This window comes from Eretmochelys imbricata, chromosome 1 (genome assembly GCF_965152235.1).
Source record: "Eretmochelys imbricata isolate rEreImb1 chromosome 1, rEreImb1.hap1, whole genome shotgun sequence".
Classification (NCBI taxonomy): Eukaryota; Metazoa; Chordata; order Testudines; family Cheloniidae; genus Eretmochelys; species Eretmochelys imbricata.
Window position 1 is genome coordinate 313480850 of NC_135572.1, and position 27983 is coordinate 313508832.

A 27983-nucleotide genomic window follows, 5' to 3' on the forward strand; every position below is an offset into this window, starting at 1 on the left:
CATACTGAGTCTCGCCCACAGTCACCTGTTTGGAGGACACCTAGGGGTAGAGAAAACCCAGGCACGGATCCTGCAGAGGTTCTTCTGGCCAGGAGTACATGAAGATGTCCAGCGATACTGCACCTCTTGTCTGGAGTGTCAGTTACATAGCCCTCGCCCGCATTTGCGGGCTCCTTTGATACCTCTTCCAATAATAGAGGTTCCTTTCAAACAGATAGCTATGGATCTGGTAGGGCCCCTAGAGAAGACAGTTTGGGGCCACCAACATGTGCTTGTTGTACTGGACTATGCAACCCGGTACCCGGAAGCTGTTCCCCTGCGCAACACAGCTTCCAAGACAATAGCTAAGGAGCTAGTACAGATCTTTGCCCAGGGTTGTGCTACCCAAGGAGATATTGACTGATCAAGGGACACCTTTCGTGCCCAAGTTAATGAAAGGTCTCTGTTCATTGCTCCACATACAAGCCCTACGGACCTCTGTATACCATTCGCAAACAGATGGCCTTGTGGAAAGATTCAATAGGACCCTCAAGGCCATGATCAGGAAAGTGGTGAGCCGGGATGGGAAAGACTGGGATACCCTATTGCCTTACCTCATGTTTGCCATCCGAGAGGTTCCGCAAGCCTCCACGGGTTTCTCTCCATTCGAACTACTATATGGGCACCACCCTCGGGGCATATTGGATATAGCCAGAGAAGCCTGGGAAGAGGAGCCAAATCCCGGAAGGAACATAGTTGAGCATGTACTGCAGATGAGAGATCGGATAGCCCAAGTTACGCCTATTGTACAGGAGCACTTGGAGAGAGCACAGGAGACCCAACGAACCCATTATAACCACCAAGCGAAGCTTCGACAGTTCCAACCAGAGGATCGGGTGATGGTACTGGTGCCCACAGCAGAAAGTAAACTGTTGGCCCAGTGGCAGGGACCCTACGAAATAATCAAAGCCATGGGAGAGGTGAACTATAAGGTGCAGCAGCCAGGCCGCCGGAAATCGGAGCAAATTTACCACATCAATCCTCTAAAACCTTGGCACAATCAAGAGGCATGCTTAGTTATGCAGGAGACTCTTCCTCAGGAGGATAACTTGCACGAGCAAGTGAGGATATCATCCGACTTGACGCTGATCCAAAAGATCAAAGCAGCAGACATGATTAATCGCAACAGAGATGCGTTCTCTACAAAACCAGGGCGGACGACTGAGACCTAACACCATATCCGCACGATTCCCGGAGCCAAGGTAACATTGAGACCCTACCGAATCCCAGCAGCCAAAAGAGAAGAAATCAAGGCTGAAGTAAAGAAAATGTTAGAATTAGGGGTTATTGAAGAATCTTACAGTCAGTGGTCCAGTCCAATTGTTCTAGTGCCTAAACCTGACGGTACCATGAGATTCTGTAATGACTTTTGCCGACTGAATGAGATATCCCAGTTTGATGCATACCCCAAACCACACATCGACGAACTGGTTGACCGACTGGTTGACCGATTCTTGACTACACTGGATCTGACAAAAGGGTACTGGCAGATTCCTCTGACCAAAGAAGCTAAAGAAAAGACAGCATTCTCCAACCCGGATGGGCTATTCCAGTACACCGTCCTCCCTTTTGGGCTACATGGGGCCCCAGCTACATTCCAGCGCCTCATGGATAAGCTGCTGTGCCCCCATACTAGTTATGCATGTTGATGTCATCATCTATATGCCAGACTGGGGACCCACTTAGAGAAAGTTGAGGCAGTACTGCGCACCTTAAGGCGGGCTGGCCTCACTGTTAATCCCGCTAAATGCACCATAGGGCTAGCAGAGGCTAGGTACCTGGGATATATTGTGGGAAGGGGCATAGTGAAGCCCCAAATGAACAAGCTAGAGGCAATTCAAAACTGGCCCCGGCCGACCCGAAAGAAGCAGGTCCGTGTGTTCCTAGGTGTGGTAGGCTACTACCGACGGTTTATTCCCCACTTTGCCACTAGGCCAAGTCCCCTAACGGACCTGGTGAAGGCCCGAGGTCCAGACATGGTAAAGTGGACTGACGCAGCAGAGGGGGCATTTACAGACCTTTGGACGGCCCTCTGTAATGACCCCTTGCTCATAGCCCCGGACTTTAATAGGGAATTTATTTTACAAACAGATGCTTCCAAGGTGGGGTTGGGAGCAGTTCTGTCGCAAATGGTGGGAGAAGAGGAACACCCGATCCTCTACCTAAGCAGAAAGCTTCTCCCAAGAGAACAGAAATACGCAGTAGTTTGAGAGAGAATGCCTTGCTGTCAAATGGGCTATGGAGACACTGCGTTATTACCTCTTAGGCCGGCGATTTACTCTTGTGACAGACCATGCACCCCTCCAGTGGATGCAGTGGAATAAGGAAAAGAATGCAAGGGTCACCAGGTGGTTCTTATCCCTCCAACCATTCCAGTTCCGCATACGGCACAGGGCTGGATGCCACCATGGCAACGCTGATGGTCTGTCACGAGCATACTGCCTGGCGTCCCAAGTTGCCCAACTCTATGGTGTTGAGCGGGGGGGGGGGGGAGGGAGGGATATGTGACAGGGCAAGGCTAGATGGCTATAGAAAAGTAGTGGGAGATAGATATATTAGCTCCAGGCTAAACAAATCCCTGGTACCAGGTTAAGTGAAATGGAAGCTGCTCCAGGTCAATTAAGACACCTGGGGCCAATTAAGAACTTTCCAGAAGGCAGGGAGAATGCTAGGTTGATTGGGACACCTGAAGCCAATCAGGGGCTGGCTAAAACTAGTTAAAAGCCTCCCAGTCAGTCAGGTGGGTGTGCATGTCAGGAGCTGTGGAAGGAAGTTGTGCTGCTGGAGAGGCTGAGTAGTACACACCATATCAGGCACAAGGAAGGAGGCCCTGAGGTAAGGGTGAAGTGGAGCTTGAGGAAGTGAGGGCTGCTGTGGGGGAAGTAACCCAGGGAATTGTACATGTCATGTTTCTAAAAGGTCAGCTACCATAGCTGATACTATTAGGGTCCCTGGGCTGGAGCCTGGAGTAGAGGGTGGGCCCGGGCACCCCCCCACCTTTGCCCCCTGATTAATCACTGAGACTGGGAGATAGCAGAGACTGTGCAAGGAAGGATAACTTCTCCTCCCCTCCTTTGCTGGCTTATGATGAAATGGCTCAGCAGACTGTGACCCTTGTCTCTAGAGAAAGAAGGGTTACGTGGAGGGTCACAGTGAGCCTCTGAGGCTAGTGAAATCCACCAGGAAACGTGGGACCCACGGAGGCAAGGACAGAGCTTTGTCACAATACCTATATGTGTGCATAAGTGAACACTAACTAGTAGATAAGATTCCAGAGTAACAGCTGTGTTAGTCTGTATTCACAAAAAGAAAAGGAGTACTTGTGGCACCTCAGAGACTAACCAATTTATTTGAGCATAAGCTCTCGTGAGCTACAGCTCACTTGCTCACAAAAGCTTATGCTCAAATAAATTAGTTAGTCTCTAAGGTGCCACAAGTACTCCTTTTCTTTTTTAGTAGATAAGAGAAAAATACAGTTGAGGTCATCTCTACTTGGACACTGCTGAGGCGGATGAGAACAAACTGAGGGGTGGTTTGCCTGCCTAGCTCCATATAGCTACAGTGTAGAACATGAGGCTGCATGGGGCGAATGCATGCTGAATTGGCACTGCTCCCTAAAATCTCCAATCTGAGGCACATGGGATGCATGTGCACCTAGAATGAAGCATCCATAGGGACACTACTCAAAGAACATAAATTAGTGACTATCTTTGAAAAGTTTGGTTTGTCATCATATAGGAACTCTGTGGCAGAGGCAGGGATAGAATCCAATTCTTCAAGGCAGCATTCATCTACCCTTAATCTTGAAACTGTCCTGTTCCTGCATTCTTCTGCCTCATTCACTACATACCTTCCAACTTCTACAATAAATGAGGCAAGGGCCTTATAGACAGACTCTTCCACTACAAAACCTTGATTCATGCTGCCAGCAGATCCATCTTGTGCACTGAATGAGGGTGGGGTCCAGTGGAAAAAATATGATATGATCATGCAATGATATATCATCATACATACAAAGGGGCCAAATTGCAACCTTAATTCTGGCATTTCCTAACAGGAGTGCTTGATGTTACAACTTTAAAAGAATGTTATTAATGTTGTTGTCCATGTTATTTTATAAAAAAAATTTAGTTTTTCTTTACAAAATGCAGATGCCTATGAGAAAGAGTAATATAAAGAATTAGAATAAATCCGCAGACATACAAAGCCTGAAAATTGAGAAGGGAAATTAATCTGAACTCACTTTTTATTTACTGTCTCATCATTATACAACATAGGATGGAGAAGAGCAGGCAATAGGTTACTTTTTCAGTTAATTTTATTAATTTAATTAAACATGATATGAATGCAAAACCCATAGTATAGCAAATTCATAATTTTCTTTATCCTCAATTTATATTACCATGTAAAAGAATTTAAATAGTTGCATACACTCAATTAACTGATGAGATTTTTTTCATGAATCACACTGGTCAATATTGTTGCATGACAAAGCCAGCACACTACTGCCCACGACAACCCAAGTGAACAATAACACATAGAAATAGAATAACAGCACATGTCAGACAACAGAGAAACAGCAACGTTATCAGCAATGTTGTTGTAGCCATGTTGGTCACAGGATATTAGAGCGACAAGGAGGGTGAGGTAGTATCTTTTATTGGAGCTCTTCTTTGGGTCAGCTCTGCGTAGCTGGAAAACTTGTCTCCTTAACCAACAGAAGTTGCTCCAATAAAAAATATTACCTCACCAACCTTGTGTCTTTATTTTCAGCAATATCACATCACTGAGGCACCAAGAAAGAAAAAAAAATACTATAATGTCTCAAGTAATGGTGACAGCGTAAGGAACAGAAGAGATGGCCCATACCTCTCACTACTTCTTTTGTTGCCTCCCCAACCGTAGGAGAAAATCATGCAGGCGAGATAGAGAAAGAGCCTAGCAGTTTCCTCACTTCAAGACTGCTCCTATTAGGGAAAGGAGGTTCCCAGAACCTGATCCTTTCCCATGCCTGCTCCTTGCGTTTTACACATGTGGTCTTTAACAATATTTCCATTAACAGTTTAAGATTAACAAATGAAATATTTTACCGGCAAGCAACACTGGGATTGGCATTCCTTGACAGAAGTAGTTCCACAGTCTTCAAAATCTGCTCCTCTGAAGCACGTGCAGTACATGCAGCCATTAATACAGTATATTGATCTGAATTGAAAATTACAATTGGAGGATTGTGATGTCAACAAATAACGTACTCCTTGTAACAATCTGAAGCAGAGTGTTTTTATTATTACATCTTTACAACAGTTCAGACAGATTCTCAAGTTTGATAAAATAAAGTATTTGATCTTTGGAAACAACTGAAAGATTTGAGAATGTTCAGCTCAGTTAAGGTAAATGAAGCCATTAAGACAGATGAAACCACTCAGGAAGAGGAAGGAGAAGCAACTGAGGAAGAAAATGAAATAGTAATTGAAGAGTAGGAAAAACCCAAGACCAAGCTTAAAAGAATAAATCAGGTATATTAAGTGGTCTTATTTTCAAAGAACTGAACACTTTTAGGACATATAGGTGAATTTAAGTATAAGGAAAGGGAAAAAATTGTCTTCTATAGAACAGTGGTTCTCAACAACAGGTATGTGTATTCCTGGGGGTACAGAGGTCTTCCAGGGGCTACATCAACTCATCTAGATACTTGCCTAGTTTTACAACAGGCTACATAAAAAGCACTAGCAAAGTCAGTATAAACAAAAATTTCATACAGACAAAATGAGAAAGTAAGCAATTTTTCAGCAATAATGTGCTGTGACACTTTTGTATTTTTATGTCTGATTTTGTAAGCAAGTAGTTTTTAAGTGAGGCGAAACTTGAGGGGTACACAAGAGAAATCTGACTCCTGAAAAGGTGTAAAGTAGTCTGAAAAGGTTGAGAACCACTGCTATAGAAAGTATTTGAAAAGACTGAATTTTGAAACAAAGTAACTACACAAAATGAAATTTCCCACAAGTCATTTTTCAACTTCCATGAGCAGAAAGATAATGCAGTTGATTAATATATTGATCTTAGTAATGCATTTGACATACTGGTGGACAAAATCTTATTCAAAATGTATATAAATTAGATACCAACACTGACACATTGACTGAATGCAGGCAGGACTTTAAACAAAGGGCAATGATAAACCAATCAATTTGCGGGGGGTGGGGTGGGGTGGTATCTAGAGGTGCATTGGAGAGATTAGTGTTGGGTATTTATTTAACATTCATAAGCTAAAAACTGAATTTTATTAACATGCTGATTCTAAATTTAGTTAACAAATCTGAGAAAAATAATCTGAAAACTGAAATACAAATATTCAAAAGGAAGGAGAAAGCTGGAGAGCAATAATGCTGAGAGAGAGCTTGGAGCGATGGTTAGTCTAAAATTAGATAATGTGGCTGCAAAAAAGGCCAAAGCACTTTTGTGCCTCAAACACAGCTATCACGTCAGATCAAAGAATACATCAGTTTTAGGTGCCACTACACACAGAATACTACATTTAGTTCTAGGTACCTCATTACCTGAAAGATTGGAATCTTTCAGTTATTCTGAAGATTGCAATATGATTATTAGGAGTAGGAGCCAGGGACTGACTTGTGAAGAATATAAGTAGGGCACTACCAAATTCACGGCCATGAAAAACATGTCACGGACCGTGAAATATGGTCTTTTACGTGCTTTTACCCTATACTATACAGATGTCACAGGAAAGACCACATTTCTCAAATTGGGGATCCTGACCCAAAAGGAAGTTGCAAGAGGAGTCGCAAGGTTATTTTAGGTGGGCTGCAGTACTGCCACCCTTACTTCTGCACTGCCTTCAGAGCTGGGTGGCCAGAGAGTGGTGGCTGCTGACTGAGGGCCCAGCTCTACAGGCAGCAACACAGAAGTAAGGGTGGCAATACCATACCATGCCATCCTTACTTCTGCACAGCTACTGGTGGCAGCTCTGCCTTTAGAGCTGGACTCCTGGCCAGCAGCAGCTGCTCTCCAGCTGCCCAGCTCTGACGGCAGTGCCGCCGTCAGCAGCAGCGCAGAAGTAAAGGTAGCAGTACCACAATCCCCCGACAATAACCTTGCAATCCCGCAACAACTCCTTTTTGGGTCAGGCCCTCTACAATTACAACACCATGAAATTTCAGATTTAAATAGCTGAAATCATGAAATTTATGATTTTTAAAATCTTATGACCGTGAATTTGGTAGAGCCCGAAATATAAGAGAGCATCTCAACTTACTAAAGCCAAACTGTGACAGGCAAAATAATTATTGATGCAAAATGCTTAAAATGTGGGTTTCACTCCTTTAGCATAATGTCAGAAATCATTTTCATAGTTCTGCGTTTTTCATTTAAAAAACTTACAAAAGCAAACGTGAAACAATGGGTAAATATGATTTCATTCTAAGGGTAGTCTACACTTAGTCTAGAGATATCATGCATAATACCCTCAATTCACACACCACTCCCCATGGACATCAATGACAGGTCTGCACTAAGATCAAAGGTAAAATAAGGCCTTTATGTAGTAATTAAACTTAAATATAATAAATGTATTCAGTACTTGTCGGTCACACTCAACATTACTCAGTGGGAAAATGATTATTTATATTACCATTGCATCTAGGAGCCTTAGTCACAGAAAATATGCTTAACTTCAGGATCTCTACCATTTGATTCTCTTCCCCATCCTCTTCTGTCTGATATCTAGCTCCCTTCCTCCCTATGCATATCTGTATTCCCACATACACACCTCTTGGGCACCATTGTAATACTACTAAGATCAGCAATGAGAGCAAATTTTTACATTTAGTACCATCATTAGCCTTTATACTTAACAACCAATTAATAAATAGAAGTTGTGGAAGTTTTTTTTCTTTCTGCAAGCTCAGGAAGATTTACATTCAGTTCACCATTGGATGGTTATCTTTGCAACTACTAGGGCTACAATCTATATGATAAGATTCCAGGAAAGTCACTCTTTGTGTCATTTGCCTAAAATATCTGCTGAGTCAGCATGAAGTGATGGGTGATTGAAAGCTATTTTTGTTCAAAGTATCACCAGATTCTACCATCACTGGGTTTCACAGTCTGTTACCATTCAATTTTTAAGTTCTCAGCCACTTTGACTTTACAAATTACACCTGTAAAATGTACAGCTACAGTAATGCATGTATTTATGCCATGTCAAGTGTCCTAGGCCACTGTAAGATAACTCAATCACTCAACTCAACCAATCACTACTTTTACGCTACAGCTAATTTGCATACAGCAATTTCATTGGTTGTATGAGGAAGACTGCACAGATGTTGGATTACTTGGGCCCGACATCTGAGTCTGAAGAATCTGAATGTGCCAGACAGGCAAATACAGCTGGTTGAAATTTTTTTCCATCAGAAAGATGTTGGTGTCTCCTGCCCATGGCCTTTTGACCAAAATGAAACTTTATTTTGGGGCAAAATGTTTCCTTTTTGATTAAGAGTTTCAAAATTGTGTGTCTCTTTGGTGAGGAAAAGACTTGCCAGTAAAAGAGCAAAGGAGAGAGACAAAAAAGTGAAAGTGTTTTTCCTCAGTGAAATGAGATTTCATCAAAAAACAAGTTCACGGTGGTTTCAAAGAGAATGAAAGTTATTTTTCCATATTTTTTGCAAAAGCTACTTTTTTTTTAAACCAACTCTATAGGCCACATAAACATATCACGTAGATCTCGTTTTGAAACTACTGATCTAAAATATGCTGTTTGGCTAGGCAACAAATTAAAGTATTAAGGGGAAGAAAACTATTTGTAAGGTGCAATGATGTTATCGACTTAATACCAAAGAAAGAGAAACTATTTAGAGCAGCACAAAATGGCCTAACTTGAAATATAGGAACTGCTATATTGGATCAGACTAGTAGTCCATCTAAGTCCAATACCCTGTCCCTAATGGTGGCCACTTGCAGATATTTCAGAAGATATAAAAACTCTAAAATGGAGAGCTATGGAATAATCTTGCAACAGAAGACATTTCTTCCTAACCCCCATTAGTTAGCACCTAGCTAATGCCTTAAAGTATGAGTAAATTCCAGCCATGCCCAACCACGTCCCTTCCACCAAGAGAAATGCTGGAGTTAGTGGTATAGAGACAGTTATGCCACTTGGTGTCATATGGAAATTCCCCCATGTAAATTTAAGTCCTCTTTGCACTACCAGAATGGCACAGAGCAGGATCTGGCTCACAGAAAAAAACCTGTTTTAATCAAAACACATACCAAGCTAAGCAGAAATTTTGGTAAAATTCATTAGGATATTGCACCCTGTAGTGTAAAAATAAGCTTTTTTTTTAAAAAAAAAATTCCTGTTGTCAGGATAACACTAGTTTATTTACTGAAATGATGTAACTACATGATTGCTAGAGCAGCTTTTCCAAACTGCACTTTATAATTATTTCCTTTTAAAGCCTGAAGCATATATTACCCCTCTTTACAAAAAAAGACTCACTCACAACCATCTGTTAGTGCATGTGATTGCCATTATCTGCCCACTAACTCCAATTCAAGTGACATTCTACTGCAGTTCACTGAAATTCATCTGAGTTCAATTACTTAAAGGAGGAAGTTCGGTTTAAAACAAGATAGAAAGCACACAGAGGATATTTTTGAACACTTTCTTCATCAATATAACAACTGAAATACATTCCTGCAAAGAAAAAAAGATTCTTTAAGTGTCCCACATGTTGCTGTCTTCTATGATGTAGAAATGTCTTAATTTTGACTTCCATCAAGGTAAGAAAATGAGCTGTGTTGTAAGATTTCATATTGACTAGTAAACAAAGCCACTGAAAAACAGATCAGAGTCTGTTTCTTAGAAAGAAACAGCAATGAGTATACAGGAGTTATCAATTTTTTCTATATACTTGGGAAAATTTGTTATATAACAAATTTTCCCAAGTATATAGAAAATTTTTTGGATTTTTGCAGATTATGTAAACCCTGATCATCCAATAATCAGATCACGCAAGATTAATTTGTCTCCAAAATTAATTTAGAAAACTAATTTATATTATGTATCACTAATTATTCAATTTTTACATGTTCCCTACAAGACATTTACCTGTACTGTACAATTTTTCTACAATATTTCCATTTACTCTGGTAATGGTAATACAGAGTGAGACTTTTTGATTTAAAATTTGACAACCTTCATTTTACTGGAATACCGTGCTGCATTTTTAGAAAAGTGAAAACAGAACAAATGCACATTTATTTACATTGTACATATGATCACTACTCCCATGGGACTTGCAGGCAACTGAGAGGAGACATTCTGACCTATGCTGCCAGATGAAAGTGGGAGAAATGAGGATCATTATCTTTAGAAGGGAGAGGAGAGCATTTCTATTAGTAGTTAAACTATAGAGACCCTGTCTTCAAACAGTTATAAAGCATTTAACATAACAGGGGCCCAATCCTAATAGGTGGCTCTGGGTATTGCCATAATATACATATTTAATAAATGAATTAAATTATTTAATTACACAACAGTGTCCTGTAATTTAAGCAAAATATTTCCCCCCTAATCCATTTCTTACAGGATATAAGAAAAAGGCAGTAATTGAGGTCAGCACAGGTCTAGCAATACAATTTAACTTGCATTTACTGTAGAATGAGTCAAGGGGAGCACAATACATTAAGATTTGTTTAAACAAAATTAAACCCAAAATTTTGTGAGTGATGGTGTGGTAGACTATTTTAAAATTTTTCTACAATCTTGATTAGTCTCCAGATTATGAAGCCAAGTTTAGGACCTAGTCTACTTGACAGTGACCCTTTCTTTTTTCCTGAATATTTAAGAGATGACATAAATAGGAGAAAGTGTACTAGTCAGAATCAACTGTAACTTCTAATTTGATTCACAAGTATCTTACCCTTATCAAAGCTTGCATTAGCGCCTCTGTCCAGTAGGATACGAACTAATTCCACATTAGCAACACTAGCAGCATACATCAGGGGAGTCCATCCAAACTGAAAACTAGATTCTACGTTCACACCTGTCAAAACGTTAAAAAATTTACAAAGATAAATATGTATTTTAGAACTCCAACTCCAATACACACAGTAATGTAAATATTTAACTGTTTTCTCTAATGTCTTTGTATCTATTCCTAGGGAGAGGTAGTGCTTTGTTCCATATTTTTATCTTCTTCGATCAATTAAAAGACTCCATCTCTGCTTGGAACTCTGGAATCAAATTCCACAACTGAATATCAAGAAACCTGATTCTTAACTCATCAAAACCAAACCACCATAACATTTCAAACATGATCCCAGAGACAAAAAGATTTTAGAAAGGCTAGCAACACACAATTGCAGCAAACTTATTCATTATCGCAGCTGTGCCCAGATTTATCTTCTCCACTTAAATAATGCAGTGATTCCCACTAATAATAAAAAGATGATGATTTTTGGTTTTGCTTCATAAATTGGACTTTGTGTGGGAGATCACAAAACAGAAAGTAGGCTGTGTCTAGCAACAGTGAGAGGAGCAAGTAATTCCACCCTAGCTGGCTGCTAGGGTTTTCATGATTTAGAACTCCCCTACACCGGCCCCTTCTGATCTCTGTCTGCTTTTGCTTTAGCATAAGCTACCTTAGCATTACCTAATTAAAGGTCTCTAGAGGAAAAAACAAGGCTTAACCACAACACCCAGATGTGGTTCTAGACTAATGATTTCCCATGCACAAGAAAAAAATATTACCCAACTGTAATTCTGATGCTCTAAAACGATCATTTATGCAAAACTGCATTCTTGTTGGTTGTTATAATCTTAATACATATTCTTCACAATTCAGAGACAGATGAGCCCAAACTGGGTCTCTCTTACGGCATGCTACCATTATAGGTTTTCCCTTCTAGTGAGAGAATGGTATGGTAGATCTCAAATCAGTGAAGGCTATACTCAGAAAGACCTCAAGACTTCTGGAGTATACTGCTCAAACAGTTTCACTTTTGTTTCTACCTTCTGTCCCGCTCTTCTCACATTTATCTCCATACTTCTTCTCCTTGTCCAGATCTATTCCACCCCCAACAATCTTCTATTCATTGAACTTTTTGAAACTTTGCACTTTTAGAGAGCAGTGAGGAATTGACTGTGTACACAAATTTGCAGAGGGTCAATAAGGCTGAGGTCTGTTATTTCTCACCTCTATAAATTATTTATTTAAAAACATTTTTTGCCATTGACAAGCATATTATCTCTGGAGACACAAATCCACAGTTTGAGAACGGCAAAACTAAGCATCTCTGATGGTATCTTCTAGACTTAGCACTGAGTCCCATTGGGTAGATAGAAATATTAACCTAAATAATCTATACAGAAACCCCTGGAACCGCATAAGATTGGATCCCTAATCCATGAACTATTGGAACGCATTTACAAAACTTTTCTTAAACATTACATGAATATATTGTCTCATACTGTAGAATTAGAATTTATAATTCCTATTCCATGATGAGATATCTTTGAGCTATAACGTATCTTAATTAAAACTATCTTTAGATAAAAATGCTTTTTGAGGAAAAAAATCAAAAAATCCGATTTAAATAAAAAAAATCTGATTTAATTTTTTTTTTAAATCATTGATTTTTATCCACTCTGCAGCTGGTCAGTCTTCCCTCACTGCCAGCTCAAAAAGTGGAATTAAATTACCTAATTAGCGATGTGTCACGATCAATAATACCAGGGACTATCAACCTCTTCACGTCTGTACCCTCTGAATCAACAGTAGTGCCTGGTTTATTTAAGTGAGAGAGGCACTACCAGTTCAGTCTGGCCAGTGTCTGGCCAAGGAAGGCCATGTCCTCTTGTGTGGGGGTCTTTCCCTTTCTGGAAATGGTGAAAGGTGGCACAGAAACAAGGGACTGCTACTGGAGTGCAAGACAGAGCTGTAGGGGGTGCAGAAACTTATACCACTTTGAGTGAGCCACCTCACGGTACACCTTACTGTACAGCCACTGCAAGGAAGCTTTGGTTTGCCATTAAGGTAGCTAGAAACTGGAGAGAGAAGAGAAAAACTCCTAACAGACATCTTGGGACAAAGCTACATTTGTCTAACAGCTGCATGAGAAACAGACCATTTCCAAATTGGGGTGGGGACTCCCAGAAAAAAACAAAACTGGACAATTGTTGTATGGAATTACATAAATCAAAGAAAATGGAGCCAGTTTGAAAGCCTACAACAGTCACAGGAACCCATTAGGAAAAGTAAGGAAATACTGTATGGCTGGGATGGAGATCTAATCTGAATGCTGAATTAGACCTAGATTATGAAGAAGCAAGATGCTTGAAGTATACTATTAAAAGGGTAAGAACCGTGAATCTTGTAATCTTAAAGGCAAATTGTTTCATGCTCTTACCAGAGACAGAAAGGAAAGAGGATGAGATACAGGAATGAAAAAATGAGGGCTGGTTTCAAGATACTGTACACTATTGACAAAAAACATGTTTAGATCTTGGCAGCACTTTTAACTCAGAAGGTATGTCTACACAGCAGCTGGGAGATGTAATTCCGAGTTCAAGCAGACATACGCATGCTAGTTCTGCTTGAGTTAGTGCCTAAAAAAACCAAGAGTGGCAGTGACAGCATCAGGAGCAGCTTGGGCAAGCCATCTGAGTATGTACCCAGGTATAGTCAGCTACACTGGTTCCACATAATTTGAGTTCTTTTAATAATACAGTTGTGCACATAGCTGGCCTATTTAACCAAGCAATCTTATCACCTTTCAGATCCCTTCCATATCACTGTTCCACTCATATCTTGTTTCAAATTGGAGTAAGCTCTTTCAAGCAAGGACTGTTTCTTCATATCTTTGTGCTGCTAGCACAATTGGATCCTCATAGGGCCTGTCATAAATACAAAGGGAAAGGTAACCACCTTTCTGTATACAGTGCTATAAAATCCCTCCTGGCCAGAGGCAAAACCCTTTCACCTGTAAAGGGTTAAGAAGCTAAGATAACCTCGCTGGCACCTGACCCAAAATGACCAAGGAGGGGACAAGATACTTTCAAATCTGGGGGGGGAGGGAGACTAAGGGTTTGTCTGTCTGTGTGATGCTTTTCCCAGGAACAGATCAGGAACGCAGCCTTACAACTCCTGTTAAGTTAGTAAGTAATCTAGCTAGAAATGCGTTAGAATTCCTTTTGTTTAATGGCTGGTAAAATAAGCTGTGCTGGATGGAATGTATATTCCTGTTTTTGTGTCTTTTTGGTAACTTACGGTTTTGCCTAGAGGGATTCTCTATGTTTTGAATCTGATTACCTTGTAAGGTATTTACCATCCTGATTTTAAAGAGGTGATTCTTTTACCTTTTCTTTAATTAAAATTCTTCTTTTAAGAACCTGATTGATTTTTCATTGTTCTTAAGATCCAAGGGTTTGGGTCTGTGTTCACCTGTACGAATTGGTGAGGATTCTTATCAAGCCTTCCCCAGGAAAGGGAGTGTAGGGCTTGGGGGGATATTTTGGGGGAAGACGTCTCCAAGTGGGCTCTTTCCCTGTTCTTTGTTTAAAACGCTTGGTGGTGGCAGCATACGGTTCATGGACAAGGCAAAGTTTGTACCTTGGGGAAGTTTTTAACCTAAACTGGTAAGAATAAGCTTAGGGGGGTCTTTCATGCAGGTCCCCACATCTGTACCCTAGAGTTCAGAGTGGGGAAGGAAACTTGACAGGGCCTTTAGGTGCTACTTCAGTATAAAAAAAACACTACCTCTATTGAAATTATACTCTGAGGCTCCATGAAATAAATAAATAAATTTACCTACCATTATGGAAAGTTTTCACTGTGCAATCTGCATATACAGTGGACTGCAAGATGGCCATCAAGAATAACGGCAAGGTTCACTTTCTTTGAGGCCAAACTCACAATTCTTACAAGTATGAGAGGGGTAACCATGTTAGTCTGGATCTGTGAAAGCGGCACAGAGTCCCGTGGCATCTTATAGACTAACAGACGTATTGGAGCATAAGCTTTCGTGGGTGAATACCTACTTCTTCAGATGCAACTTTTACAAGGCAACTAAGATAAGCATTTTGAAGACTAGTACCAGCATTTAGGAGTAGTAGATACGCTGGAGGGGAGGGATAGGATACAGAAGGACCTAGACAAATTGGAGGATTGGGCCAAAAGAAATCTGATGAGGTTCAATAAGGATAAGTGCAGGGTCCTGCACTTAGGACGGAAGAATCCAATGCACCGCTACAGACTAGGGACCGAATGGCTAGGCAGCAGTTCTGAGGAAAAGGACCTAGGGGTGACAGTGGACGAGAAGCTGGATATGAGTCAGCAGTGTGCCCTTGTTGCCAAGAAGGCCAATGGCATTTTGGGATGTATAAGTAGGGGCATAGCGAGCAGATCGAGGGACGTGATCGTCCCCCTCTATTCAACATTGGTGAGGCCTCATCTGGAGTACTGTGTCCAGTTTTGGGCCCCACACTACAAGAAGGATGTGGATAAATTGGAGAGAGTCCAGCGAAGGGCAACAAAAATGATTAGGGGTCTAGAACACATGACTTATGAGGAGAGGCTGAGGGAGCTGGGATTGTTTAGCCTGCAGAAGAGAAGAATGAGGGGGGATTTGATAGCTGCTTTCAACTACCTGAAAGGGGGTTCCAAAGAGGATGGCTCTAGACTGTTCTCAATGGTAGCAGATGACAGAACGAGGAGTAATGGTCTCAAGTTGCAGTGGGGGAGGTTTAGATTGGATATTAGGAAAAACTTTTTCACTAAGAGGGTGGTGAAACACTGGAATGCGTTGCCTAGGGAGGTGGTGGAATCTCCTTCCTTGGAAGTTTTTAAGGTCAGGCTTGACAAAGCCCTGGCTGGGATGATTTAACTGGGAATTGGTCCTGCTTCGAGCAGGGGGTTGGACTAGATGACCTTCAGGGGTCCCTTCCAACCCTGATATTCTATGATTCTATGATTTATTTACAATTAAATTCTTCTAGTTTTCTACCTCTGTCCCTCCCGCCTCACTCCACTGTATATATCACTGGCTAGAGATAGACAATAAAACTTAACCAAGAGATAAACAGAATGGAAGCAGAGCAAGACAGAAAGGTGGCACAGCAAAATTTGGAATGGAAACAGGCAACTGGGGGTATGCGGAAGAGAAACATCAAGAAAGGATGGTATGGCAATACCAGGGGAAAAGAAATGTAGGAAAAACAACAATACACACTGCTCTAACCACTAGAAGGAATGTCAAAACCTGTTGCAGAGATGTGACTTGCTGTCGATTACAACTACATATGAGTAAGGTAGAGTCTATATTTTTTAAGGTAAAGTCTACATTTTCCTGGTAGAAAATGACATGAAGTCCCTCATCCCTCTGCAGTGATGTAAGTCCCTTTAGACTCAACTCTTGGTTTTACTGGGAACTACACAGGGCCATCCCTAGATATTTTGGAGCCCTAAGCAGCCCCCCCGCAGGGGGGAAGAGAGCGGCTGGCCCCAGGCCTTTGCAGCGGGGGGGCAGGAGCAAGCTTGGGGAGCAGGGGGGAAACTGCCCCCCAGCACGAGCCAGCGGAGCGGAGCGAGTTGGGGCTGGGTTGCTCCACTTCCTGACACCCAGTGAGTGCAAGGCAGGCCCAACCCCACACTCATGGGGCGGAGGGAAGTGGAGTGACCCAGCCCACTCCGCTCTGCTCCCCTGGCTCCCAGCCTTGGGACTTGCGGGGAAGGGGCAACCGCCCCCGCAGCAGTCACCGGTGGTGCGGCTGGGAGCCAGCGGAGCAAAGTGGGCTGGGGCCTGGTCAGTCCACTTCCCGCCACCCGGGAAGGGACATTACCCAGGGGAAGGGGTGGAGTGGATGTGGGGCTGGGGCGGAGCAGGGGCGGGAAGAGGTGGAGTTGGGGCGGAGCAGGAGCCATGGGGAAGAGGCAGGGAAGGGCAGCTTTCCAGGGCAGTTCAGCCAGCCGGGTGATCAGGCTGGCTGCTGGAGCAGCACGCAGCTGCATAGGGCACCAGGAAATTTGGGGCAATTTGGTGCCCCAAATTTTCTGGTACCTTACACACCTGCATAGTTTGCGTCTGGGTAAGGACAGCCCTGGAACTACAGCATTCCACAATCTCCAGCCAAATGCTGTCTCTGCCGAGTAGTGCAGACCTGACCATGTTGCTGCTTTATATATTCAAATAGCTTGGTCATGTGGTTTGTCTGTCCTATATATTGCTATCACTATGATAAGAAGGGTGTTTAACAGCCAATGATGAGGATATTTGTTTTACAGCATTCAATACTGTGCAAAGTACCTTACAAAGAATCATACTAATCCTTCTCAAAAGGTTTTACAAGCTATATAAACAAAAATGGGGCCAAAAAAAAAAAGAATGGAGACTGGCATGCAAGAAGCAGAGGGAGAAGGGATTAGTGCACATCATATGGAACCTGTGACTCCTGCAATGTTTTCTCCTTTTAATATTCCTTTTTAGACTCATATCCTTCTCTTTTCTCTAGTCCTCTCACGGACCGCAGCCCTGATTTAATACGGCTATTAAATGCTTATGTCTAATTAACCCCTACACATTAGCAAACTTTTATCATGTTATCCTCCACAAAGTTACCCACAAGTCAATCTTTTAACATACAAAACAGCTGAGCGAGTTAGAACTACTGACGCCTAAAGAAGGAAAGGTGGGCCCTCCATAGCACCTTATAGCTGCTCCTGCTGCTGTGTGCCTCCTAAAGGAAGCCAGGGACAACTTTAAGGGCTACTCCCTAGGAAATGCTTTAGGCTTTAATCTACATGGCCTCAACAGCCCCTCTCCCTAGACTGCTGTGTACTCTAGGGATCCTTCTTATGGAAAACAAAGACTTCCCACTTTTTATGCTATATGTACACAATTTCTCATCCATCTTGCAACTCAGGTACAAAACCAAACCTTTCCTTTGCCCTTTTAATGCAATTGTTTTCAGTGCTTGTTATGTCCAGGTTGTGCCAGAGGTTTTTCTTTAACTAGCTGGATTCTAGCAATATAAAGATAAAGATCTGTGATTCACCTCCAAAGGCAATATTTGGCATAAAAGTACCTTCCTTATCTCTGTGAACAGAAGAGAATGCTGCTAGAGGAGCAGCGTATTGCCCAAATTTTCTGTTGGCTTATCTTATTATCAACAGGAAAGCTACTTTTTGTAAACAGAAAATGAGATCTGAAGTTCCAAAGGTGAATGAGGTAACGCTTGAAGAACTAAGGTCAAGTTCCATGTACAGACTCTTTTCCCCAACAGATTCAAGTTACTTGACACCTATGAAAATCAAGAGGATGTACAGATTTTTTTGGCCCATTCCTAAAATAAACTTTAGCACACAGTCTGTTCATATTCAGACTCAGTTAATTTGTCCTGTAAGAATTCAAAGATACAAGTCAGTGGTGGATTTATATGACTTATTTCTCTGAGAGAGCAACAGTGCTCAAGACAATCGTATCTCTGCAGACTCTGTCAATGTGCAGCGTCCCCCCCGCCATAATTAACCAGATATTAATAATTATTTCTGAACATAATTTCTCTCTCAGCAGCAATGCAGAAACACCAAGATCTAGCCCAAGTCTAACAAGAATTTTTGGATTCAATAGGTCTTCACTGTTGAAGAACAGAAGAGAGTGTTAAAAACTGAATTAGCTCAGAATTTAGCCTTATTGGCCAATGCAGAGTTGGCAGAGCAATCAATTTTTTCCATCTTTGTGGATGAGAGAGAAAATGGGGCAAGAAGGCAAACAGGAATTATAAAGACCACTCAAGTCTGTGGTCTAGATCTCATGAAAAGAATCTTATTTGAAATAAATTGTGATGATAAATGCCTAATTTTGAAGTTCTCAAAAGATGCTGCCATCATTTTTAAAATTTTTTTCTTCTTTTCAGTACCCAAGGAATCAAGTATAGCCCCAAAAACTGTTCTGAGCACAGAAGAAACAGAGCTAATTCTCTCTCTTAATACCCCAAGTTGGTGTTTTCACTGTATGTACACACTTTTTTATTCACCCTATTTACATACATTTCTAAGGTAACTTTCTCCGTAGCATCTATGCAGTTAACTGCATCAAAATGAAAAAATGCACTTTACATAAAAGACCAGTTAGATTGCCTGTTCCCTTATCTACTCACTTCCCCTGCCAACACAGAATTTTACCCTATAGTATGACAATGTGATAGCCACAGAATTCCCTTCACCCCTATGTTACATCAACACCTCCAAAACCCTTTGGGTGGATTATTTCCTTACTGAAAAATATGCTAATTCTCAATCACTTTGCCAGATTTGCCTCCGAGGCAAAATTAACATTTAGATTATATGTAATTTCTCATGGGCTGCTCTAGTTTGTGACATGGACTGCAGTGGCTCCCAGAGCAGTCCAGAGTTTGGCTCAAAGCTGTCATTGCCCCACTTACTTCCCTCCTCAGGCTGCACCTTGGGAGTATGCCTCTATCAAGTTCTACTAAGCAAATCTGGTTGGATTTTCAAAGGGGCAACAAAGTTACCTCTATGACCCCAGAACCAACTCCTCACCAAAATGAATTACTGCTCTTATACTATAGCTCTTCAAAGAAACTGATGAACAAATTTAACATTGTCCAGACTACTTCCTCACCTCCCATTGAACCCATTCTCAGAAACAGCCATACTGTTTTTGCTAAAATCTTCAAAAAAGAATTCAGCCTGTGGCAGAGAGCAACATCAAAAATTTCAGACTGAATGGTTAAAGTTTGCCAAAGTTATAAGCCACTAAAAACAGAGGCTTATAATGTAAAACATTAGGCAACCCTAACTGGATAGGCACCACTCACAGTCAGCTCCACCTATCAACAAAGAAAGCTTTGACACAAAGCATGAGGTCACAAACATTTCATACACAGTGATGTTAATTTGCTTCACCCTTTTAAACAACCAATTTTGCAATAATGTTTTACTTAAAATGAATGCACTTCATACTGTGGTCAAGAAATTGGCAGTTTTTATTTTCAGAAGAGCAAGATACATCACCCAGTTTAATATCTGAAAAAAAAAAAAAAACCCTAAGTTTGCCAACAAGCTACAATTTTCCAGAAATTATACTAATTTTCTCAGAACAGAAACTCCTTTCTGCTATACTCCAGTTTTGTGTTGAAGCACAGTTTTCTGAAGATCACCACGAGGCAGGTTAATTTATCTGTGTAGCTCATGACTGACCACTCTAACTGTCCTGGGTGCTGCAATAAAGGATCCAATCTCCGAATACTGGATTAATGGAAATGTTTTCTAAGTGAGGAAGCCATTTTAAAATCAAATTAGTATTTTTAAGCAGAATTTGTAACAGTGAAAAACATCACACAAGTTGATTAAAGATTTAGACCTCTTAGAATCAGACAATCTAGCAATCTGAAACTACTGTTGCCAGGACAGCCCAAGAGGCAAACCAAAGACACAATAACGCTGGTGGAGTAGGTATAAAAAAACTGAAAAGCAAGAACCACTGAATTCCACCCTCAATTTAAACCTCCTCCCTGCAAATTTACAATATGTTGTTTGCAAACCTAGTATACTCTTTTTAAAAAATAGGAAGAGAACAAAATGTAAGGAGGTAGAGGATACTATACAGCATGCTTAGTATATTCCATCTGAAAGAAAACCTTACCAATGAATCAAGAACTCTGAACATCGGAGCTATGCTATACAATGTTATTCCTGGCAAATTAATGACTTTGTGGCAATGCTGGATGGTGACCCACTCATAAGGAGACAGTGATTCTGTAATTACATTTTGAATAAATATAGAGTCTATACTGTTTTACAAATGTTTGATTACACATACACAGGCTTAGCAATACTCCTTTGAAATTAGAAATTTAGAAGGCCTTCAAATTACATTTTCCTAAATTCAATAAATTTAAGTTAAGTTTACAATCCACTTTTCTCACCTGAATTTAAAAGTTCTTCAATCATGGACACATCCCCAGAAGTCAAAGCTTTCTTTAATGTTTCATCCTGGTCTTCTAACTGTATTTTTTTACTAAATTGCTAAATAGGCAAGAAAAAAAAATCAGAGCCCGGTTACTTCATAATAAACATTTTTTCTACTCAACGTTCAACATGCTTTTGAAGGCACAGTGGGGAAGGAAGTAGAAGAAAAATCATTGTTTTCTTTCCTCTATCTTGGTCTGAATAATTGCCAAGATTTGTTTAGGTTCTACTATAATTTACTGATAAGGACAATGTAAGAGAAAGTTACAGCACAGAAAGGAAAATAATTTACATACAGTTCTACACTGAAACAAGTGTGCCTGTAAAAATGGCACTTTTTTATTCAATAGATCTGCTCTCCTAGCACATTCCACCAAACTGGCTTACCTTATTAAAAAATGAGATTTTTACGAACCAGCACAGTTCTTGGAGAGGTAGATTTATTTTCTTGCTTGCACAAGAGAATTGATAATTCCTATAGCAAGGCTACCCATTCCCAAAAGCGATTTTGAGTCCAAGGCCGGCAGTACCACCTAGAGACAATACTCCTGACTGTGTCGACCAATGGCAAGAATCAATGGCCACCTTGCCTACTGGTGGGATTCAGCACCTACATCACCCAATGGCAAGAGTCAGCAGCCAAGGATAGGGGAACTCAGGCTTCCCTGCTCCACTGGGTTCCAACCCAGAGTCCAAAGAAACAATAATTTACATTGTACAATCTAGGAGACAGGCGCCCCATGCATAGTCCCTGGGCCACTTCCTACCGCGGCTTCAGATCATCTGCTTGTCTGACTTGTGGTTCCCTTTGGAGTTCCTGTCTGTGGCGGTTCAGTGTCCACAACCCCTGTGGCTGAAAAGTCTCTGGCGGAGTGACCATACGGCCTGGTCCCAGCCTTTGGGAACCTCAGTGGCTTCTCTGCAGGAGATTGTAGACCCATCTGCTCTCCTGCTCAGTTAACCCAAACTGAGTTGAATGCTCCCTCCCCAGCAGGGGCGACGGGGCATGGCTTTCTGTGTCCAGAGCAACCCGTTAACCCTTGTCTCATCAGTGTGGGGCTCATACACCCTGTCACACCCATGAAAGCCTAATCAGTTACACTTGCATACACAACAGAATCCAAGGCCAGTGCAGTTGAATAGATATAATTAAAGCAGTTTTTGGCCACAAATTATTACTGGAAGTGCTGGCAGAATACTAGGGTGGAACAGAATCATTAATATTTCATTATTGTTTGTTTCCAGTCACAGCATGAGATAAATGTCACCTAAACTCTGCATTTCCTAGTTTTCTAACATTCATTATTCCTTACAAGAATATTAGAAACATAGCCTGACCTGATAATTAGGCTTGGAAGGATTAGATATTTATGGGTTAATGTTGATTTTACCGTATACACAAACCAACAAAAAATATTTCCAATAATAATCATCAAAATTTTCAGATAGGTAATTCCCAACTGAACATTCAAATAGATAAAAACAGAAAAAAAATGCTTAAAAATAAACACTGATCTTATGCGTTGAAATTTAAAAAAATCAAATGCTGCAAAGCGAATGCATAATTCACGCAGTAATACCTGCAATAAGCTCACTAAACAGTGATAAACTAGAGTATATCTTTAGAAGGACATCCAATCTTGATTTAAAGACTGCAGAAGATGAAGAAACTAGCACATCCCTGTTAAACTGTTCAATGAAAGGTTACCATAATAGTCAAAAGCTTGCATCCAATTTCCAGTTTCAAATTCCAGCCAAAGTCTGTCTGGTAGCCTAAAGAGCCTTCTATTAGAGCTCTTCTCTCCCTTATCAGTATTTATACACTGATCAAGTCACCTTTTAACTTTCACTTCCAGGAACACAATCAATTTAGTTTATTAAGTCCCTCATGTTTCCATGTCTCAAATCTTTAAACTCTTTTCTGAAACCTCTCCAATATTCAACATCCTTACTAAAAGTGCAGACACCAAAACAAAACATAATATTTAAGTAGTGGTCTCACCATATACAGAGGCAAGATCACCTCATTACTCCTACTCTATAGCCTCAATCCCAACATTTGCGTTTGGAAAGGTACACTCTTACATTAATAGCACAGAAGTTGATCCAATAAAAGATATTACATCACCCATCTTATCTCATTAAGAGCATAAGGCACTTTGCAGCCACATCCTTACATCTACAATGTAAGGATTTTTTCTATGAAAATCAGGGTGGACTGATTTAAATTACCAAGTGGAAAGCCTTAATTTCCATCATCGATTTTAATCAAGTTTTCCATTTGTACTGAAGTTATTGTCTAAAGAAAGGTACCCTCTTATTGGTTCATATAACTACTAAAATATGTTGATTTACAAAAAAAAGAGCTTGATATTTTCAGATTCTTATTAATTATACATTTTAGTATGTTAGACAATGCTAAGTGATATATTGCTTATCTACTAGATAATAAACTTTTTGCTCATGATTTGTGTGAAGCTGCATTACGACAGTAATTAGAATTTAATTAATACACAAAATATCATATAAAATTTGTATTAAACAAAACCAGCCCTTAATTCAATACATAACCTACCATACCATATTTATGAAGCTTGACCTCAAGAGTTAGATTTTTTCCCAATTTCTTTCTTTCATAGCAAAGCAGCCTTTAACTCAAAGTTTTTGATAGAGGCTCGTGAATTCAGTGCATTTATTTTTCATTCAAATGTTTTAAGAGATAAGTTTAGGCCTTACATTTTGTATTAAAATCAGACTTCAATTTAAACAGGTTCATTTTTAAGCAAGAAAAAACCTTATAATTTAAAAAACAAAACAAAAAAAGTCAGTTTTTAATTTTTTCAAAAAAAGTATGGATTTTCATCCACCTTCATGTAAATTAAACATCAGCAATATTTTCAATGGTTCCCCGATGTTGCCATTATTAGTCATCAAATTTTCAGTTGGACTTGGTATCAAAGGTCTTCAGAAAGGACTTAATTGCTGAGAAAGTAGTGGCTCTGTGAGCTAGTTCAGGAAAGGTGTTCCGTGCATAAGGAATGGTACAGAAAAAAGCACATAGGCAGTAGTGAAAGATGACGACAAAAGACACATCAAATCTGATACTGTTAGTAGAGCAGGAGGGACTGGTGAGGGGCTCAACAAAAAAGCTTCTAGCTTGATCTGTATGATGGGGCTAGACACGCATTTTCAACCCACTAGTGTTGAAGCCTCTTTATTACATAGCAACATGAGAAGTATCCAAGTAGCCAGTGATAGTGAGAAAACTTAGTGCATGATATGAATTCACAATATTTAATCAATGGCTTACTCCACCTCTCAGCTAATCAGGGCACAAAAAGCAAACCATTAAACTGGTCACCCATATTGCAAAGTCTAAACAACAGAAACTCACATCAGTAGCCCACAGATTAGCAATTTTGTTCATTCAAAACATTTACTGAATCCTGAAAATGGTCCCAATTCAGCAAAGCATTTACACAGGTGCTTATTTCCATGCCTATTCAAAGTACTTAAGCAGATGCCCCACTGAAGTTAATGTCACAAAGTCCCTTTTCAGAGTAGATTAGAACTTTTAAGTCTGAATCCTGTAAAACACAGGAATCTTAAAAATATCAATTTGCTCGGAGCAGCCAGAAGAATACAAGACCCCAGAACTATAATATTCAGTTCAATTGTGGTGAAACTCCAATGCAAAACTAATGTAATTGAGTGGAATTTTTCCTCCCCATCATTACAAACGCACGTTTGTCAATACAGTGATATGTCCTGGCTGCTCCTAAAATCATTTTGGTACATGAACAATTTATGCTTTATTTAAATAAAAATAAAATTAGAAATAAGAAGCTATAAGAAGTTGTATTTCTTATGAATACCTAATATTCTAAAACAGAAATAAGATTTTTTTTGGTATTATCTTAAAACTTCCTATGGTCACTAATTCAACTGGAAACTTTTGTGTGGATTCAGTATTAGGCTGTGAGAGTATTTAACACTTAGCTATACAGCATGCTGCACTTCCAAAGCCACGTACAAATAATGTACAAACAAGGCAGAAACGCGAGGGAGGAAATACGGGGGGGAGTGGAGGGGTACATCCTCAGCCACATCCCCGTTGACGGATGGCCAACGTGACCCAGAGGGTGGATGACTTATGGGCTCTGCTGGATCAGCACAGGTCACACATGGGATACTGCGGCTGCTCAGAGGTTGTCCCCAGCGCTGGTACCACGGTAGGACTCTATAGTGAAGCAGGGCCCACATCACACCCAGCGAGCCACATGTGCAGCAGCGGTGCAGCCCACTAGGTTGCCAGACGTCCGGTTTTCGACCAGAATGTCCAGTCGAAAAGGGACACTGGCAGCTCCGGTCAGCACCGCTGACTGGGCCGTTAAAAGTCTGGTCGGCAGTGCAGCGGGCCTAAGTCAGGCTCCCTATCTGCCCTGGCTCCATGCAGCTCTCGGAAGTGGCCGGCATGTCCGCGTGGCTCCTTGGCGCAGGGGCAGCCAGGGAAGTTCTGCGTGCTGCCCCTGCCCTGAGCACCGTCTCCACAGGTCCAATTGGCCAGGAACCAGGGCCTATAGGAGCTGCAGGGGCAACGCCTGCAGGCGAGGATAGCATGTAGAGCTCCCTGGCGAACCCTGCACCTAGAGCAGGGGTGGGCAAACTACAGCCTGGATCCAGCCCACAAGCCGTTTCAAGCTGGCCCAAGAGCTCTCACTGGGAATGGGATCTGGGGCTTGCCCCACTCTGGCGCTCCAGCTGGGGTTCAGGGTCAGAGGCCGCACCACGTGGCTCCTGGAAGCCTCGGCGTGGTCCCGCTCTAGTGCTCCAGCTGGGGCACAGGTCGGGGGCCGCACCACATGGCTCCTCGAAGTTGTCGCATGGCTGCACTCTGGCTCCTATGACTGCCAATGGCCCCTCCAGTGCTCCAATGGGAGCTACAGGGGCGGTGCCTGTGGATGGGACAGCACACAGAGCCGCCTGGCCACGCCTCCGTGTAGGAGGTGGAAAAGGGACATGCTGCTACTTCCGGGAGCCGCTTGAGGTAAGCGTTGCTCAGAGCCTGCACCCCTGAACCTCTTGCCATGTCCCAACACCCCTGCCCCCGCCCTGATCCCCCTCCCACCCTCCAAACCCCTCAATCCCAGCCTAAAGCATCCTCCTACACCCCAAACGCCTCATCCCCAACCCCACCCTAGAATCTGCACCCCCAACCAGAGCCTTCACCCCCTCCCACAGCCCAACCCCAATTCTGTTAGCATTCACGGCCCGCCATACAATTTCAATTCCCAGATGTGGCCAAAAGTTTGCCCACCCCTGGCCTAGGGGCTGCAGGGACATATGGGCCGCTTCCATGAGCTGCCAGAGGTAAGGGCCACCCCTCATCCCTGGCCCCACCCCAGAGCCTGCACCCCCAAGCGGAGCCCACACCCCCCTCCCACACCTAACCCCCTGCCCCAGCCCAGTGAAAATGAGCGAGTGAGGGTGGGGGACAGTGAGCGAGGCAGTCAGCGGGGGCGGAGCCCCAGAGAAAGGGCGAAGAGGGGGCGGGGCCTCGGGGAGGGGGGGCCGCGGTGGGGGGATAAAGGGGGTTCAGTTTTCTGCAATGGAGCAGTTGGCAACCCTAGGCCCAACTGATGAACGCCCAGCACGCGGGCCAGGCCCAGAGCCCCCGCAGCCCAGCCAGGCCCCACCACCGCCGCCGCCTGCCTGGCAGAGCGGCGGATGCCCGGGGGCGCCCCCACCTGCGGCTCCTCCTGCACGAACCCGATGACCCAGCGGTCCTCGTCGCTGTCGCTGCTCTCGCCTCCCCCGGCCACCGCCAGCGAGCGGGAAGCCCCGGGCATAGCCCCCAGCTGCCGCCGCGCGCCCGCACTGCGCCCGCGGAGCCCCCGGCACCCCAGCCTCGTTTCCACTCCCCGCCGCGAGAGCGGGAAAGCGCCTCACGTGGGAAGCCGGGGCGGGTCACGTGGCTGTGCGGCGGGGCCCTGAGGGGCGGTGAGCGAGCGTGTGCTCCGCCCTTGCCCGCGCCTCGCCCCGCGAGCCCCGCCGCGCGGGTCCCCGGGACCGGGCTGGGGAAGGGACTCCGCAGGCGGGGCTGGAAGCTGACTCATAGACTGGCATTTCAGGACTGGGGTTTTTAATTTTTCTTAAGGCAGCATAAATCCGTGTCTGGAGCAGAAGGGGCCTTGTGAAGGACCCTGAACAAGGTCCGATCGATTTCAGTAGGCACTGGTGTTTTCTGCTGGTGCCTCTGCGACAGACATGACACCCCCTGAAACGTGATGGCTGCTACTTACAGAGTGGGAGAAAGTAAACCCCGTAGTCCAGTCTGCTCTCAGAACAAGGGTCAAGCATTGTCCTGGATGGAAATCTTTGAAGTAACACAGCAGTGGCCTAGAAAGGAGTGCTGAGGAGTCACCATTATTATGATCTCCTTTTACCATCACTAAATTCACAAATCTGTTTACAAAACAAATTAGGAACCCAATCCCACATTCCTTACCCAAGGAAAACCACTATTTGATGTCAATGTGAGATTTGGCTAGGTAAGGAGTGAAGAATTTGGCCCTAAATCTAGTAAAAGTGTGCACTATCTGTGGACCAATGGCCAAATGCACCTGATGAGTCATAAAATGTGGCCCTGCCTACTGCTTAGTTTCTTACTTCATCTAAAGCGTGAAGATAAGATCAAATGTAATTTTTTATTGCTAGTGAATTCTAAAAGACAGCAACTGTTATTAATCTGTCAGAATAGATATAGGTAATAAATATTATAGTTGTGTGCATTACTTTGTTAATGTTAGGAACCTTTAGGAAACGGATAGATAATAAAACAGTAAATACTATAATACCACTATGTAAATCCATGGATGGTCCCCATGTTGAATACTATGTGCAGTTCTGGTTGCCCCATCTCAAAAAAGATTTATT

The 27983-nt window shown here is 42.3% G+C and overlaps 1 protein-coding gene across 1 annotated transcript in view; it reads right to left on the reverse strand.

The window, feature by feature from the left end:
• ASZ1 (ankyrin repeat, SAM and basic leucine zipper domain containing 1) overlaps positions 1–26896 on the reverse strand; it is a 109189-nt gene extending 82293 nt beyond the window's left edge. Inside the window, exons 1-4 of the mRNA XM_077807828.1 lie at positions 26795–26896; positions 21005–21104; positions 10980–11102; positions 5130–5241 (exon numbers count right to left, since the gene is read on the reverse strand). Coding sequence (XP_077663954.1) covers positions 5130–5241; positions 10980–11102; positions 21005–21104; positions 26795–26896 — 437 coding nt within the window. The remainder of the gene's footprint in view (positions 1–5129; positions 5242–10979; positions 11103–21004; positions 21105–26794) is intronic.
• Between the last annotated feature and the right edge of the window lie 1087 nt (positions 26897–27983).